Genomic DNA, 19,465 nt, shown 5'->3' on the forward strand with positions numbered 1-19,465 from the left:
AAAAGGAGTGGCTGTCATTATGTAGAATTGTCATCACTGGTAGGGTCTCACTTTATTCTTTTGTTTCTTTGGGTTGACACCGCTCATAGTCTGCCTGTTGTCCTATGGCTTGTGTTTTTCTACACCACCATTTGTTAATTAAATCATTGCACTTTAGTTCGTTCGTGTTGTGCCTTTTATTAGTATTTTCCCTCCCACACTACAAGTGGCAACATACTTACACCCTTTATGTTACGGCTCCCCCTAGACGTAGAGACAGAAGATCTGGGGTACTAACAATTATGTTTAGTATTTAACTTTCACAATTCAGTCACAAAGGTTTACTGTAAAGAACAACAACAAAGTAGTCAGGAGAATTAACGTCCTGATCAAAGTGAATTCTGAGAGGATACCCACTGAGTCCCTGTGATTGGTAGAGAACTGTAGGCCTATTGTAGGAGGAGCGAGCTGTCTATGAGAATCTTCTTGGTTCATCTTTTAGGACATGCTTGTCACTTTGGATATGATCACAACAGGCCTGGATTAGGAGTCTATAAAAAAGGACCAGAAGTATCGGCAGCTAAAGGAGATGTGCAATGCAAACACTATCTGTAAATTGCACTAAATAGAATAACTTCTTCCAATTCCAATCATGTAGTAGTTATGTGACTCAATCATATAGTAGTTATGTGACTCAATCATGTAGTAGTTATGTGACCACTCATAATCATTAGGAAGTGCTGAACCCTGACCCCTGTTTTGTTAAAAGATGTTGTGTTTTCAGAATACTGTCTACAGGCATGTGATATTTATATGATTTATTTTATTTTGTGATATATATATATATATATATATATATATATATATATATATATTTAAGTATTCTACATCAACAGTATGCCAGCCTTGAGTTTAATTTAGAGTCGACTATGATATTTATTTATTGCCCAGCCATTAATGTTTTGCCTATATCAACACATGGTGTATGTGGACATCCAAACACAAACCCTCTTGATAAACAGAATTAGTCCACATCTTTGCTGGAATTAACATAACTGGCATCATAGTTGACAGTGGTTGAGCTGTGGTGGCACGCAGAGCAGAACTGTGACATGTGAAGAGGGAATAATGCAATGACTGACAATGGCCCCTGGTCCTAGCATAGATCTGTTTTTCTCATGATGACTGATGTATAGATCATTCACTTACTTAGACAAATGTACTTTGTTGTAAGTCGCTTTGGATAAAGGCGTCTGAAATAGGTCTAAAATAGAGCGCCGGAGCTCACACTGGGTTCAGCGTCATAAAGGGACTTTCAAAAGTCATTTGATTGGACAAGAAGCATTCCATGAGTGCTGATCAGATTCCAGAGCGAATTTACGAACACAGCCAGTAGAGTTTGTGAACGGGTAGGATTTAAAATGATTTACTATCAACATTCAACTTCACATTATGGTCACAGCGGACTTTTTACTATTGGCTTATATGATGCACGTTCAACATCCTCACACCAATAGGGCCTATTAAAACAGTTAATGTATATATATATATTGCCCTGTGGCTGAAATCAGCCTATTTCTAATCATATTAAAACAAGCGATGGTGGGATGACTCTAGTTACTGGTGCGTAATGGCACCTAACCACAACGGAACGGCATTGACATTACCCTGTACATTATTTATTTAGGTTAGTCAACTGCATTACTATATGAAAGCTATCAAAATGAAATAGAAATAAATGGGAGATATAATAATGTTGGATATAAGCTCACCTGATTCCCAAATACTCCGATGGAACAGGCAGTGGACACCTCTTTCGAGCCAAACCACACCGACGCTAATTGGGATGGCATCCCGAGGATAAAGACCTGGGAAAGGGCGCAGGCAATCTGTCCAAGCATCGTCACCCAGAACAAGTTTGGCCGGACGCTGGCCACCTTGATCCACGTCCCAACGCAGTTAATAGCGGTCGCCGCAAGTGCGATGACGCGCAGTCCCTTTTTGTCCAGAAGCCAGGTGACAGGCAATATGAAGGGAATGTAGATCAACATATAGATGATAGACATCCAATCTATGGTAAAAGAGTCCACGTTGTAGAATTTCATAAAAATGTTGTTGATTATTCCGTAGTTGATCCATTGGAAAGCGTTGCACAGGGAGTACGAGCTGAAAAGCAGCACTATCATCCACCGCCTCTTGTACAAATGAGTGGTAACTGGAGTGTCATTCCTCTCTTTCGGGATGCTGACACATTCAATGTTTGTCCCTGGGTCTCCAGATTTGGAAATTGTTCCCAGGTCCCCGCCGTTCTTCTCTTCATCTTTTAATTGTTTGTCAAAGTCGGGGTTATCGCCCATATTGACAGTTTATGCAGATAAACTGCAACTTTAACTATAATCTCAGAAAAACGTTGATCAAATTATTTATGATTATGTATTACGGCTATTGTATACATGTAGCCTCAAATCCACGACCACATGCGGCAATGAACAAAGTAACTTACCGGCAATGATCAAAGTAACTTAACTTATATTACTTCACATTAAGTAGTAAAGTGCAAATTGACAGAGAAATACAAAACCACAAGGGTATCCGTGTCTCCAAAATAATTTCCATTAGACTAAAAGCAGTTTAGCAATTTGAACAGAGCGATTTAAAAATAATAATAATAAGTTCAAGTGGGAATGTATGTACAGAATTGTGTCTCCTGCACATAAAAGTCGCTAATAGTGAATAGGCTCTGAGAAAAATTCCAATCCATTTATTATAACACCACGTGGTGTCCAAGGTCTAACTCCACCCTGTTGGAAGTTGAACCAATGATCTGGCAAACGTGACGGACACAGCAACATATCGTTTGCCTATGCTCCATAATTATTCAGAGGACATGCCACCTTCTCATCAAGGAAAGTGACACCAAGAGGAAGTTTATGATGAAAGCTGGTTCTGTCCTCTGTGTCAGCCTCCAGGGACACTGTGGAAGAGATGACCAAGAGGTGGATGAGAGGAGGTCCAAACTCCTGGCCATCATGGACAATCCCTCCCATCCTCTATGACTCTGTGGCAGAGGAGAGAAGACTGTACAACTCCTCCTCCGACTGGATGTTCAGATGTCTTTTTTATTTTATTCTATTATTCAATTGTCACTTTATTTTGTTGTTGTTGTTGGTGGTGTGAGCTGCTGTAACGCCTTGATTTCCCCTCGGGGATCAATAAAGATCTCCGATAAATCTATAATAGTAAATAAAATAAAAATAGGGATATATAGAAGAATAACAAATTATATGCTCAAATGGTCCTTGTGCACATTCACTGGAACGTACTTGTTTTGCAATAACATCATTCCTACCTTACTTTTTATTTTTTATTTTAGTAAGCTTACACACTGCAATGTTAATCCCTTTGTTAGCTAAATCCCTCCTGGTAATTGCTGGCATGAGCTGGCCTAATCTTACTTTTTGCCATCTCACTGAAAGCCCTTTTTGTCTTTCACGGCTTGCCGTTCAGACCAGGATGCATGTCTGCTACCTTCTGTTATCTGTGGCTAGAGACCGACCGATATTGGACTTTAGGGCATACCTCAACGTTGGGAATTGAAAATAAGGAATATTTCCCCCAAAATAAGGGAAAATAATGACCACGACATTATTAGTAGAACATCTGTGCGGCGGAGTGATACATATAGTTAAAAGTCCCAGTGCTGTTATACTATCGTAACTCATGGAATGCCTCTTGTCCAATCAAATTACTTGGTCGGAACTAACTGTTGTATAATGGACTTTAGGGCATACCTCAACGTTGGGAATTGAAAATAAGGGATATTTCCCCCCAAATAAGGGATTAATTTACTCAGGGAGACTGTCCCTGTAATCTCTAATTGTAAGTTGCTTTAGATAAAAGTGTCTGCTAAATGGGTTAAAATGTAGGCTAAATGATAAACTGATCATCAGTTAGTCAATTGAGTTGGAGCTCAAGAAGCACCAATCCATACGCAAGACAGACTGTTATTATTGTGTCAGTGTGCTTATCTTGTGTGGCAGCAGATTGTGAGTCAACCGACTGTGAGTCAACTGTATCTAATCAATGTTGCTGAGTTAACATGCACCAACCTCACTAAGTACATTTCCTGTATGTGTAAATATACTGCAATACAAAGAATTCTGATTCTAATCAATTATATCACAGGATTTCCTTTGAAGAAGATTTTTTTTAATTTGCCATACAATCAACTTGTCAATCAATTGTTGGAATGTGTTGTTTTTTTTTGCTCTAGGCACCGGGTCAGCCATAGTCAGCCACAGTCAGCACCCCTGGAGCAATTATGGGTTATAAGTGCCTTGCACAAGGTCACATGCACCTCCCTCCTGAGGTGGGGATCAAACTAGCGACCTTACGATTCGCTAGCCAGCCTCTAGGCTACCGCCGCCCCCCACAGACATCTATCCTGCTACTCAACAGTTTACTTGTTTATTGTGTTACGGTCTCCTCCCTCCACTGCTGTCTTGTTCTGATTGTGTTGCAGGATGGCAGTGGGGAGAGGAGGCCTGATTGGCTGATGTAGCACACCTGTGCCTATTTAGGTTGTGCGTTGGGGATCAGTCTCGCTCTCTCTCTCCATACAAGATATCCTTTTTTGACTCTTCTGTCAGTGGCAACCTTTTGTTCCTTTGTTTCACCCTTACAACATTCCACATACAGATCACTCACCCACACCCTACACAACTGATAAAACTGACTATCACATCCCATTTCTAAATTACTTCTTTTGTTTTAGTTATAAATAAAATAATCATTTACCTTTACCCTCGACTTGTCTCCCTATTTTGTCACTTTCTCTGAGCCGGGTTAGTGACAATTGATAATGATTATTGATTAGCAGACGGTTGTTGGTTGATTATTGATTACCAGCCGACTGTTGGTTGGCCAGGGCCGCAACCAGGTGACACTGAGGTCATGCCTGCGGTCATGCAAGGTCAGGCGGAACATGCATGAGTCCACCTACACTGATCTGGTCTGGTTAGTCCCAAAGAGGCTGTGTGGGGGGGGGCTTCCGGGTAGGGGGGCTTCCCTGTTGGAACAGGAGCTTGATTCATTGATTCATGCTTCATTTCAAAACCGGGATCTGATTATTCTGTACTGTTGACATCTGATTGTGAAACACGTCAACCGTGATATTGAGTCATCCACTCCCTCCTCTACTGAGCTGTCATCCACTCCCTACTCTACTGAGCACTCATCCCTACTGCTTCCTCTAAGTGTGGCATTGCAGGGCCAGGCTGGACCATAACAGAGTAGCTTTATTATTATTTCTTTTTTAACAGTCCTAATGTCCTTGTTGCGTGCCACCACACCGTTTGACCAGGTCAAGCAAGTTCAATGTATGCATCGTATGCATATGAGAAACACACAAAGTGTTCTGAAGGCCCAGAGTAAGAATTGAATTAGTTAAAAATAGGAGTCAGTTATATTTATTATTAGTAGTAGTAGATTTACCTCCCAGCCTTGATATAGGGACTGATAGTCAGAGCCTACCCGACAATAATCAAGTGTTAGCCCTGCCCCCACCTATACACAGTAGTGTAGAGAACCTAGCTAGACTAGACACTACTAGCCCAGTGCACGTTAGGGGACTGACAGAGCCCTACTGGGCCGAACTGGTTGAAAGTCACAGCCCCGATGAGAGACTTGGAGCGCACCAGGAGACGGGGAGGTCGCCCAGTCCGGGCAGCCCCGCATCGATGACATCAACAACAATAAAGTCCATTCCATTCCATCCTCGAGGGGATCTGTCAGGGTGCTAGAGATGCTAGCAACCTCGATAGCCGCTGCAGCCCAGAGAAAGGCGGGAGAGAGACTTGGAAAAGGATGGAAAGAGAACGGATGGAAAGAGAACGCCTCCAAGCCGAGAGGGAGAAGGCCGAGTGTCAAGATCGGATGGAGGGAGAACGCCTCCAAGTCGAGAGGGAGAAGGCCGAGCGTCAAGATCGGATGGAGGGAGAACGCCTCCAAGCCGAGAGGGAGAGGGCCGAGCGTCATGAACGGATGGAGAGAGAACGCCTCCAGGCAAAAAAGGATTACCTGCAACTACAGGCGATGACCCAGGCTTTCCAGAACCTGACCCCCCGCTCCTCCACCCGGACCTCCCGGAGGTCATCATGCCGAGGGTCTAAGGCACCCTCTCCGGACCGAGGGGGCAGGACAGAAACCAGCCTCAAAGAAGAGCCTCTCAACGTTGCAGAACGGCTGGCCGACCGACTGCAGGGACTGACTGTAGATGAGGGAAGTCAGGTGACCCCCCGGCACTATCACGTCCCCATCGAGACGACCAAGGACAATTCCTATCCCACCTACGACGCGTTACACCGTGACCCCCCATCGTCACACAGCCGGGAGTTCAGGAGCGAGACACCCCCTCCCCCGATGGTCAGTTGGCCTCCAGGCCTACCAGTTCAGGTCAGACACAAGACTACCTACCTGAACCCACCCCCCCCGGGACCAAGAAGTCCACCTTCGGTGCCTCCCACCTATGCGCCCAAATCACTGTCATACATAGGGCCCTACCTAGGCAAGCCATCGTTCCCGGACTTCACGAGAGAAGACCGGGCCCAGTACACAGAGTTGCGCATGTGCTTTGAGACCCTGATGCTTGGAGTGGAGGATGAGAGGTACAAGTATGCCCTCCTCCTCAAACACCTGAAGGTGGCCCGAGCGCACTCCATCGCGCTAGTATATGCGCACTCTCCCACACCGTACTCTGATGCCCTTGCGGCTCTCGACCGCCGCTACGGCCGGACTTGGGACTACGTCATCCAGGAGATTCGAGAGATAGAACGCCTCCCCCCAGCCAGGGACGATCGGGCCCTAGACGACCTAGCAGTCAAGGTGCAATCCCTAGTTGGGATGCTCCAATCCCAGCAGGAGCAGGGGAGATACGAACTCTATGCAAACTCAAACGTGGAACGGATCCTGGATAAACTCCCCAAGTTCCGACAAGAACGATTCCGGCGGCAGCGGAGTCACCATGATACGTCCGCACCTGAACAGACTCTGCTAGACCTGTCCGACTTCCTAGCCAGAGAGGTCAGCAGCTAGAAGATCGACGCCCTCTCACGGGGCGGCCCGACCCCCAAGGACGGACTAAAGAATGCCAGAGGTCAAAGGCAGCCTATTACGGTGATGCACCAGACAGAGGGGACGGATCATGACAAGAGTCAGCCAAGAAGAAGAGCTTCGACCAGACTAAGGGTAAGGGGAAGCCCTTCTGCCCCCACTGTGACGGAGAACGCTTATCCCAGTGCGAGCCATTCAAGAAGCTGACCCCTATCAACCTAGAGGAGTGGATCAGAGCCAACCGCCGCTGCTTCCGGTGTGCACGCCGCCATAAAGCAGCAGACTGCACTCTCAGGAAGAAGTGCCGTAAATGTGAAGGTCAGCATCTCGAGGTCCTCCACGACTACAACCGGAAGAACTCCACTCCGCGGACCGAGTCAAAGGCTGACGTTCTTTACATCGATCCAGCTAAGAGCGAGAGTTCCAGAGTACTGCTGAAGGTCGTCCGGGTACTCTTGCATTACAATGACCAAGTACTCGACACCCACGCAGTACTGGACGATGGATCAGAGAGGACGCTCCTACTCGCCTCAGCAGCGGCTCAGTTGAACCTGCGAGGACCCGAAGAGAAGATGACCCTCCGTACCATCCGTCGGGACCTGAAAACCATCACAGGAGAAAGAGTCTCATTCACGATTTCACCGGCTGACCGACCCGACCAGCGATACACTATCAATAAAGCTTTCACCAGCCACAATATTGGCCTGTCCCGTTACGATTACCCCATCCAACAGTTGAGGGAAAAGTACGAACACCTGCGCCATCTACCCATACCGCCCATCAATGGAGTCACCCCGACCCTCCTCATTGGATCCGACCACGCAGACCTCATAGTCCCTACACGTGCGGTCTACCTCGGACCAGGAGGATGCCCAGCTGCGATTAAGACCCGTCTGGGGTGGACCCTCCAGGGTCCCATCTCCGTGCCCCCTGGTCGGTCTACATCAACCCGATGTATGTACACAAAGGTGGACCACACAGACTCCACCCTCCTGCAGCACGTCGAACGGTTGTGGAAACTGGACGACCTCCCGTTTAAGAACGAGAGACAGATGGTCCGATCCAAGGAAGATACGTTTGCAGTAGCCCTCCTCGAGCAGAAGACCACGAGGCTCGAGGTCAAAGGAGTGCCAAGATACGTGACCCCCCTCCTACGGCGAGAAGGCATGCCGACTCTACGTGTGCCCAAGGAAGTCACGGGTAACTACCTGCGGAGCACAGAGCGGCGCCTAGCCAAGGATCCCAAACAAGCAGCAATCTACCGAGCTGAGATGGAAAAACTGGTGGTGGGCGGTTACGTGAGGAAGATCGGTGACCAGAAAGCCGAACGGACCGAGGAGTCCTGGTGCGTGCCGCACCACAAAGTTTCACACAACGGAAAGGACCGCTTAGTCTTTAACTGCAGCTTTCAGGTAGGGCAGCAGAACCTGAACAGCTTACTCCTTCCTGGTCCCACCCTCCCTCCTTGGAGTCCTGATCCGCTTTTGGCAGGACAAGGTCGCCATCAGCGGAGACATAAAAGGGATGTTTCTACAAGTCCGGCTGATGGAGGAAGATATACCCCTCTTGAGGTTTCTATGGAGAGAGAAACCCGACGACGAACATCCCTCCATCTACCAGTGGGAGGTACTTCCCTTCGGCACCACCTGTAGTCCGTGCTGCGCCACATTCGCGCTCCAGAAGCACGTCGCCGAAGACCCCGACGCCGGAGAGGATGTCCGTCACAGTGTCGAGCGGTGTTTCTATGTGGACAACTGTCTACAGAGCGTCGCTACTCCTGAAGAAGTGGAGAGCATTCTAATGAAGCTGCGGACCTCGCTGGCAAAGGGCGGGTTCGACCTCCGACAGTGGGCCAGCAGTGACCCCTGAGTCCTCCGTCGCCTCCCCCCAGAGGCCAAAGCCGCGAGCAGCAAAACATGGATGGCGCAGACACCAGGCGAAGCTCAAGTGATGACCTTGGGTCTAGTCTGGCGCTTCAAGACCGACTCTCTGCATTACCGACACACACCACCAAAGGCGAGACTCACACAGCCGGGAACAAGACACATAACCCGGAGGAGTGTCTACAGCACCCTGGCCAGCCAGTACATACTCCCATACACCACCCGGGCGAAAATGCTGGTGAGAGAGCTGTGGGCCAAAGAACAGGGCTGGGATGACCCCATCCCGGAGCATCTCGCTGACCAATGGACAGAGTGGGAAGAAGAACTCCCCCTGCTCTGCGAAATCGCCATCCCCCGGAGTTACTTCACTTCGATGGTCGACCTGGAGACCAGTGAGATTCACCTACACGTCTTCAGTGACGCTTCGGAGACCGCTTTCGGGTCAGTGGCTTATCTTCGGGCTAAGGACAAGGGAGGAGAGGTCCACGTCGCCTTCGTCCTAGCCCGATCCAGGGTAGCCCCACGAAAGCAGCAGTCAATCCCGCGCCTGGAGCTCTGCGCAGCTCTGGTTGGCGCACAGTTAGCTAAGTTGGTGAAGGAAGAACTCACCTTACCTGTGCGTGATACCGTCTTGTGGTCAGACTCTACGACCGTTATCACCTGGCTCCAGTCCCAATCCTGCCGGTACAAGGTGTTTGTAGGAGTCCGAGTATCGGAGATCCAGGAACTGGTAGGAGCGGAGTGCTGGAGGTACATAGACACCGGACAAAACCCTGCAGATGTTATCACTAGAGGGACGTCCCTTGCCAGTCTTGTCCTCCCTAACTCTTACAACAACGGACCAGAGTTCCTCCGGCTACCAGAGGAGGAGTGGCCCACCCAACCATCCCTGATGAAGAGTCAGGATGAGTCGGAGATCAAGAAGTCCCTCTTCTGCGGGCTGAGTCAAGATCAGGCCCCGGAGGGCCCCAACATGGATGACTGCCTGACATTGGTGAGCCTCCAGAAGAAAACGTTCCTCTGGCACCACCCGGAGTTCCCCACTACTACCGACCTCAGTGCAGCTGACTACGAGGAAGCGGAGCTCCTGGTGTGGCAGAGAGCGCAGAGGGACTCCTTCCCAGAAGAAAGGGAGTGCCTGACACAAGGAAAGCCAGTCGCATCAGACAGTCGACTCCTGACCCTAGCCCCGGAACTTGACGCCCAGGGGCTCATCAGAGTGGGTGGCAGGTTGAGAAGGGCCCCGAATCTATCAGAGGACACAAAACACCCTATCGTCCTGGGTACCCGTCACAGGGTGACAGAGTTAGTCATCCAGAAGTATGACCAGGCGGTGTGCCACGCTGGGGCCGAGCGAGTATTCGCGGAGATCAGGCGACGCTTTTGGATCCCACAAGGGAGAGAAGCCGTACGCAGGTTCCAACAGAATTGTGCTGACTGCCGTAAGTGGAGGGCACAACCTGTAATACCAAAGATGGCAGACCTGCCCCCCTGCCGCCTCAGGGTCGGAGAACGGGCCTTCCACTCCACCGGAGTGGACTGTTTTGGCCCCTTCAGTGTGAAGAGAGGAAGAGGAACAGAGAAGCGGTGGGGAATCGTTTACAAATGTATGACTACCCGAGCTGTACATATAGACCTCCTCCAATCCATGAGTACAGATTCCTTCCTCATGTCGTAGAGGGAGAGGGACCCCCTCGGTTCTGTTGTCTGACCAAGGTACTAACTTCCGTGGAGGAGAGACAGAGCTGAGGGAGAGCTTCAAAGAGATGAGCGAAGAGCTCAGGACCCGCCTTGCTCCATCACAAGTGACCTTGCAATTCAACCCCCCTAACGCCCCCCACTTCGGAGGGGCTTGGGAGAGGGAGGTGCGGTCTATCAAGGCGGCCCTGTACACAGTCCTGGGAGCCCAGACCGTAGGAGATGAGGTTCTGGCCACCATCCTCACAGAGATAGAAGGGGTACTGAACTCTAAGCCGCTCGGCTACGTATCCACGGACGTAGCTGATGTCGACCCCATTACACCGAACTACCTCCTTATGGGGCGGCTGGACCCTGCCCTACCCCAGGCAAGATGAGATGCGTGGGAGGAGGATGTGGAGACATAGCCAGGTGCTGGCCGATCAATTCTGGTCCCACTTTCTCTTGTACTACCTACCATCCCTTCAAGCCCGCCAGAAATGGGTCAAGGAAAGAGACAACCTGACAGTAGGGACAGTCGTAATGGTTGTGGACCAGTCGCTGCCCCGAGCCATGTGGCCAGCGGGTCGAGTGAGCAAAGTTATTGAGGGATCGGACGGGAAGGTAAGGGCTGCTGAAGTCATAGTCCAAGGGCGGACCTACACCAGACCTGTAGCGAAATTGATCGAGCTCCCTGCTTTCCCAGACTCCCAGGATGAAGATCGACCCGACCCCTCCACATCTATACCTCCAACCTAGTCAGAGATCGACTATGGACAGTAATTGACTCAACCACCTGACGTGACATGACTCTGTGCCTTCTTGTTTAAGTTAACTAATTAGCCCACAAATTAGGGGGCGGCTGTTCTGAAGGCCCAGAGTAAGAATTGAATTAGTTAAAAATAGGAGTCAGTTATATTTATTATTAGTAGTAGTTAGAACTTTCCACCTCTCCCTTCATCCATCATCATCACCACTTGTGCTACAACCTGGGCTACTGGTACTATTAGATAGGCTAGATATATCAATGTTATATGTATGTGCATTTGTGTATGTTATCTGTATATATTAAATGTTGTAATTGTTCCATAGTTGATACCTGTCTCCCCCCTCTCAGTTATTTAGTCGGTGTCCACCATTTGAATCCAATTTAGTCTAGAGTGTTAGTGTTAAATTAGTGCCACTAAGGTAATAATAGTCCACGGGTGTGTATCCCCCCGATACACAAAGGCTAATCATTACAGAGCCATTCAGTCCTGCTCATTTAACTGTGGGAATCAGCAGGCCCATTACTGTCAATGTGTAATAAGCTAACGAATAAACCGGGGAGGGGATTGCGCCAGGAAGCGTTATTAAGGGTTATTAACATGGTAAGATGTTTCCATCCAACCACCGATTATCGCTCGAAACAAATGCATGTTGTTCTCCCATTGACACAAAATCATCATCATCTTTATCGACCTCCACGATATTCCAGTTGAACGTGTCACAAGACGTGCTGTTATCTTGGGAACGTGTGTAAACATAGTATTCAGGGCACTGATTTTTTATATTTCTTTTATGAAAAAAGTCTATCTTGATAGATTAGTTACAAACCCAATTTTATGAATTCTGCTTTATCAGTGAGGGGATTGTTGTGTGTTTCTACCTGCACTATAACGTTTGTAAAGACCCCAATCTCTGACCCACAATTTTGACCCTGTTTAACCCAAGGCATCCAAGTGTTTGGATGCCTTGGGTTAGTCATCGTTCCCTCAAGAAATATTAATCAATTATCTTGGCCACCGGATCAGTTTGGGGGAGAAGTCATCTGGAAAGAGGCCCAAGCAGATAAGCAGATATATTTTAGCATAATAGTATAATGTATATATAATAGTATATATTATAATGGGAAGGAGTAAAAGCACATGCCAGTGAACCCTGTAATGCCTAATCCTGAGGTAAGGGTCAGGTAAGGTAAGGTTATCCTTCCCAGTTTAGCAGCTAGAAACAATTTTTTTCTACTACTAACATTTTGGTGCACTCTCAATTTTTATATTTAGCTTTTATTTGGGCATTTTATTTTTATTTGGGCAAATTTGATAATGCCCCTCCCCCAAAATTGAACACGCTGTCTCAATGCAACATGCATCATGTCATATACGTACGTCGTATCAAAACAATGCACGTTTTTTGTGAAAATCCAGATTCAGTTCAGCTGTATCCTTGCATGGCTAGATAACCGTTTTAGCCACCAGATGGCGATGTTTCTGCACAAATATAATCCTTCCTCAAGTAGTTGTCTGCCGTTTTCAAGTAGCAAGTCAAGTAGAAAAGAAACTATGTATTTTATTTTTTTACAGAAATACAAAATGCATCACGTCTTGTGATTGCTTATATACGTCTATATGATATAATGTACAGTAAGTATAAAAATCAGAAACATAAATGGAAGTAAAAATGTAGTAACAATCGTAAAACTACTAGATGTAAACAGTCCTTATATATGTGCATACTGTATATGACGCCTGCGCCACGAAAAAACAACAACAACAAAAATAACGGGTCAACCGCTGTGCCATGGAGGGCATAATACAAACAAGAAATAATAATAAGATAATCATAATGGTTTATCTTAACCAAGTACACATTGGTAAAAAAATGAACACAACTGTGCCTAAGGGCCTGAGAGATCTGTGACGTCGCCGAGCGAGCGATGGAGAATAATCTTACCACGCTGCATTAGCTGTTTATATTAATCCACTCATTTCTAATGACAGTGGCTGAAGCCATGGGCTGGGTCCTGAATGTTGTCCCCCCTAGCAACAAGTATAACAACAAAAAGCCAAGTAAAAATGTGTTTAACTGCCCAGCAGCACAAAGGTCCAATCACATTGGTCCACCTCATCTTTCGAAGGCTGTGTAACTCCAGGCAGGAGTGCTAAGACTGGTGCTCCTCTAGGCCGTGTTACGTAGGTACTGTAAGTGCTGCTTGCTGCCTGGTACTTCACTGTAAACTGTGACAACACGCTGTGACACGCTGTGACACGCTATGACACGCTGTGACATGTTGTGACACGCTGGTGGGAGGCCTGGCGGCGTCACTTGGCCGCTAGGTGCTCCAGCAGGGGGTTGGCCTCGCCCTCAGGCGTCTTGACACTGTCCGTCCTGACAATGCACGTTGGACGGTGGCGGTTCAGCATGATGATCAGCTGCTGACGCTCGTGCTTCAGCTCCTCGATCTGAGCTTTGAGGTCAGAGTTCATCATCTCTAGTCTCTCAGATTCCTGGAAAACAGAAGGGAGGAGAGGGAGGGAGGGAAGGAAGGAAGGAAGGAAGGAAGGAGGGAGGGAGGGAAGGAAGGAAGGAAAGAAGGAAGGAAGGAAAGAAGGAAGGAAGGAAGGAAGGAAAGAAATAAGGAGGGAGGGAAGTAGGGAAGGAGGGAGGGAAGGAGGGAGGGAGGAAGGAAGGAAGGAGGGAAGGAAGGAAAGAAGGAAGGAGGGAGTGAAGGAGGGATGGAGGGTGGGTGGTTAGAAATAGTCTGTTGTAGTTCTTTCTACGCTAGTCAACTACAAATCATCTCTGAGTGAGCACTGGGCATGTCACTATATATATATATATATTCTTATATAATCTCACCATTTGTAGATAGTCTGTTCTCTCCTTCTTTTTGTTTCGACATCGCGCTGCAGCAACTTTGTTTTTCTCTCTCCTCCGTTTCCTCCTGTCATCTTCCTCATCCCTCTACACGGAGGAGGGCAGACATATATCTTTAACCACAACTACAGGTGCGAAAGAGACAGCTTATGGGTCAAGTTTGATTCAAGTTCGTTTAAATTGTACAGTACAATTCTCGACATGTCCAATAGGTGGAGCCATTGGTTGAGTTTAAGACACTGAGGTCACTCTCAAAACACGGTCCATGCTGTTTCTTGGTGTATTGTTTTTGTTCTTGTCTTTGTTGTTCTTTGTCTACCAACGAGAACCATGTTGGAAACAAGTGTTCCAGTACACTTTTACGTGCTATCCTACATCCTCTGGGATGTACTGTACTTTTTACCCAAATAAAAATCAATCAATCAATCAATCAATCTCACTTCTACATTAAGCCAATTTCTGAAACTTCTGTATGGTAGTCAGAAAAACATACAAATTCAGGAGAGAATCATGAACAATTTACCCAAAACCATTTCTGAACGAGAACATTGTGTGCCTACTACAATTATCTCTAGTCCGGACAAAGCTGTCCTCCTCCTCACCTCTGTTTTGATGGCTAGGGGCCTCTTCCCCAGCTTGCCCAGGAAGTGCAGGGGCGAGAGCATCGCCCCCAGTTCATGGAGGTCAGCGAACTTGAACTGGTCTGTGAGAGTGGTGGCAGAGATCCCTGCCAGGGGGCCCAGGCTGGGCAGGGAGCCGGTAGTCACCGAGGGATCAGGGATTTGTCCCGGCATCATGTCAGACCCGGGTGTGACCACAGCTGAGAGGGGGACAAGGAGAAAGAAGAGGGGAAAAAACGGTTGAGGAGAAGAGAATCAACGGTGCATGATGGGATGCTGAGACGGACTAAAACAAAAAGCTACTACACCAGCACGAAACTCAAGTAGTTTTAACCAAGATTAATCACATCTCAAGCTCACAGGTTTCATGGTTTACGGTACAAAAAGTAGTAGCCAGCCAGACAGACAAATAATTAATTGATTTACTTCCATTTCCAGTCTGGTGGTGAAGGGTTTTAGAAAAGAGACATTTCCCAGGGTGCACCTGGTGTGGCTGGCAGCCCTCTATACTCTAATGAATTGTTAGCCTGTTACAGGAGCAGAACGCTGAGGCAAGGCTGTCTCCCATTAGGGCCACATTTTTATTATTTCATCTCGTTTTTTTTTCTGGAATGTATGTATACTCCCATTTACAGAGGTCTTGGCAAGGATTTCAAGTTTTTTTTTTTTCTTTTTAGTTTTTTTCTCCCCCTGTATTCCCAAAGCGGCCAGAGAGAGAGAGAGAGGCACACAGTCCGGCACAAAAGTAGACTCAAACACATTCCCCTTTATCCCGAGCAGAGCTGCAGTCTGGCCCTTGCCAAGAAACACCCTTTGCCCATGTTTTCTTCCATATGAGCCTTCTCTCTCTCCCTCCATGTCAGAGAAGTGGAATGTGGGCTGCTGGGAGCGCAGGACAATGTGGCCTGATGTCTGATCCCCTAATAAAAGGCCCTGTCTGCATCACACATCACGCTCTTTCTTTTCCCCCCTTTTAATAAAAAGGTAAAAACCAGGGCAACTTTTAGGTTATGTAAAATGTTTTTTGGGGGGGAAACTGCATGCTGACAATTGTCGTCATCCCCCACACCCCCACACCCCACCCCTCAGAAAATACTGAGGTTGAATATGCAGACTGTACAATTAGTGTGGTAAAACATTTCACAATTTTGGGTCTTTGTGGCAACTGTAGCAACATCGCTCTCGATTCGACTACCTCATTTGAAAGGTTGCGTCACACCATACATTATCTTGCCTCTATTCAATGCCTGGGGTTGGCGTTCGAATCAGCCAGCTCTGAAATCAATGAAAATGTGAGTGGTGAGAGGTGGTGACTAGTCAGGTGACGACAGCTACCTCATCCCTCCCTAGGACATCAGAGCAGACGCACTTGGCAGACAAACACCTACTGACGGATCTCATTTACCAAAAACACATCTTCAGCAGCACACACCGCTGTGGGCTGGGATTGGCTTCGACAGGGGGGCTCGAGAGCAAATGATTCACCCACTTCACCGGTCTAGTGGATCCCTATGGTATGGGCACCGCCAATCTCATCAGAATCATTCTCTGGACACAAAATCACTGTATGACTTTTGCTCTGGATATACCCGCATCATTCATACAAAAAACAGCTTAAGGCCCAGCAGGACATACAGACATCCTAGTAATGACATAGAGAATAGTGAATGATCAGGGGAAAAAGGAAAGAAACAGTGGTCCCTTTGTCTGGGTTACACAGGGAGGCTTACAGTAGCAAAACAACCAGACGCTGGCTCCGGCCCACCATGCGCTGATCCAAGAACACGCACACTGATCTGTTAACAAATAAAGCTCTGAAGTACTTAAGGTTTCTATCAATCTCTTTAAAGCCAAATCCCTTTGGACTCCCCTAAATCATCTTTCTTTTTTTAAGACAGAAGATAGCCTAACTGTTCATGTGCTTTCTTCAATCATAGAGGCCAAAAGAAACAGTATTACTGTACATGTCATGAAAAACAGTAAGGCCTACTCTGGGCAAGGCAAGGCAAGGCAAGGCAGATTTATTTGTGTAGCACATATTCATACGACTTAATGTAGACTCATAGTGCTTTACATAGGCTAAAACATGAGATTAAAAAAACTATTAAAAAGTGAAAAATAAAAATGTGTCATCATAAATAAAACATCATATATAAAAACACAATTTAAAATGTTTAGGTTTACAAACAATACATACAAACAAATCAATCAGTTGAAAAAAATGTTTTAAAAAGCAGAGCCTAACTCTTTAAAATACTTGAAAGTGTATTTTGAAAGCCGAACAGAACATAAAAGTCTTCAGCATACTTTTAAGGGGTAAGAGAGTCTGTAGTAATTTTTTGAGGTTTCAGGGTATTTGTTGCATTCAAATGTAGCCTATATGTTTCACATTCCAGCCCCCTGCTCCCCGGCCCAACCCCTCACCACATCCTAGTCACCCCCATTCACAACAGCTCCTCTTTGGCATTCCTTAACAGCAGATTATTCTGTCTAAGAAAGTGCCTGAGGTAAAGATTATGTGGCTCAGCACAGAGACACTCGCATTTGGCTTTATGGGTGACAAAATCTAACACCAAATTAGTCAATTGTGTAAGTCTCTCCACGTAAAAAAAGTAACGAGAGTTGGTTAACCTCATTTTGCAGACTATGGGAAATTCTATTTTAGGCCTTTGTGCATAATATGACTTTGCAATACACTGAAAGTTTATCATTTTGGTCTCAGCTTGAAATTAGTTTTAGCTCCAAAGTTCTAACACCAAATTAGTCAATTGTGTAAGTCTCTCCACCCAAAAAAGTAACAAGAGTTGGTGAACTTTATTTTGCAGACTATATGGGAAATTCCATTTTAGCCTTGCTGTGCATAATACAACTTTGCAATACACTGAAAGTTTATCATTTTGGTTTCAGCTTGAAATTAGTTTCAGCTCCAAAGTTCCTCAAAAGAAAAGCACAGGGTACAAAAATATGGAAGTGTGTGAACTCTGGTCTTGATCAATAACAATGCTGTTATGACATTACAGTAGTCGCACACTTAGACAACGTAAGTCTGAGTAAGCAATCCCAGGACAAACTGTGGCTCTATAAAAGTCATTGGATATAAACATGTGTAGAATGAAGACAGATATAAAGATATAGCCTATTTCTGTAATTCCATAGATTAACAATTGTATATAAAGCTCCAATTTATGCATATAGAAGTAGCTGAAAACTCACAAACACAAAAAGTCTGACAATATGGTAGGCATGGCAGACACATTCAGCTACCCCAACTATAAATCAACTGCTTGCTAAATAGTCCTGATGAGTAATTAACACTGACATGTTCTATTGAGTAATTCTAAGTGTAATTTTCTATTTATAACACATGTGGTCTCTTAATGTCTATTACCATCTCATTAGATTAGATTCAACTTTATTGTCATGGCAGAGTACAAGTACTATACAACGAAATGCAGTTTAGCATCCAACCAGAAGTGCAAATAGTGATATAAGGGCATGATATAAATAGAACAAGAATGGTAGTGATGTAACTATGTCATATACAGTATACTGTAACACCAGTATACTTTCTACAGTCTATCTAACATGTTCACAAGTTGCCTCACTGCACACCTCACACGTGTTGTTAGACTGCTAACAAAGTACCAAGGTGAGCATTAATAACATGAATGATGATCCACCTCTGAGTCATGACTCAAGCTCAAAGCGGAAGTTATCCTTCAGTGCAGCAGCAGCATGCATCTTACGTAACTTTGCCGTTTGCAGCTAAAATGATGAAACGACACATGCAGGCGAATAACTCCCAACAATGCCAGCTTGAACGATGTTTTCAAGCATGAAAAGTTAGAGTTTTCCACGTTCTTTAGAGAATTGATCACGGTGTGCAAACTTATTCATTAACACCGTTTTTTTTTTTTTTTTTTTTTTTTTTTTTACAAAACTTGCTGCTGCTGCAAGTCTTGTGGGAGAAAAGGAACATGCAAACAAAAGAAAAGCTTTAGATACTTAAAAAAAATAACTTTAGATATAACTTTACATACTTTGAACACTGCTGGCAATACAGCTCACACGAGAAGGAAACAACGGGGTTGCATAAACGCAAGGAGGACTAGTGTGCAAAAATCCCCCGAAAAATCTGCCGCTCATAGGCTCCTCATAGTAGCAGCCCAAGCGTGGCACCAAACATAATCCAGACTTATCGACTATGAAGCTCGTCTACAAACCTGACTTTGATCCAGAGTGCAACAGTAGTCCTTTCTTCTGGTCAGCTGAAGGTCGGGAATATATTTTAAAAAGTGGAAATCGTTGCATCAGCCCGTTTAAATAGTGATCCCTATCTGGGAGGATTTGGGAATGCGGAAATTAGTTAGTATGCCAACCAGACGTAAGCAGGGATGTAGAAGCACAGCTCTTGCTCAAAGTGGGGAAGTCCTGTCCGCTCCGCCCTTAGAAACCAGAACACAACTGACCCACCGCAGAGCAGGACCCTGGGTCCCCTGCGTGGAGCAGATACCAGACACAATGATAGTCTAAAATGTTAATAACACTCGCATACAAGCG

The 19,465-nt window shown here is 46.1% G+C and overlaps 1 protein-coding gene across 1 annotated transcript; it reads right to left on the reverse strand.

The window, feature by feature from the left end:
* Positions 1-13,729: 13,729 nt before the first annotated feature.
* Positions 13,730-19,297, reverse strand: jdp2a (Jun dimerization protein 2a; the record flags this gene model as incomplete). Its single annotated transcript, XM_080549618.1, has 4 exons — positions 19,129-19,297; positions 14,888-15,105; positions 14,268-14,372; positions 13,730-13,915 (listed from the first exon to the last, which is right to left on the reverse strand). Exons 1-4 carry the CDS (start codon positions 19,214-19,216, stop codon positions 13,730-13,732), a joined length of 597 nt encoding a protein of 198 aa, XP_080405744.1. The 5' UTR covers positions 19,217-19,297.
* Positions 19,298-19,465: the final 168 nt, after the last annotated feature.

The sequence above is a fragment of the Nansenia antarctica genome, assembly GCF_963989245.1.
Source record: "Nansenia antarctica genome assembly, chromosome: 1".
Lineage (NCBI taxonomy): Eukaryota > Metazoa > Chordata > Actinopteri > Argentiniformes > Microstomatidae > Nansenia > Nansenia antarctica.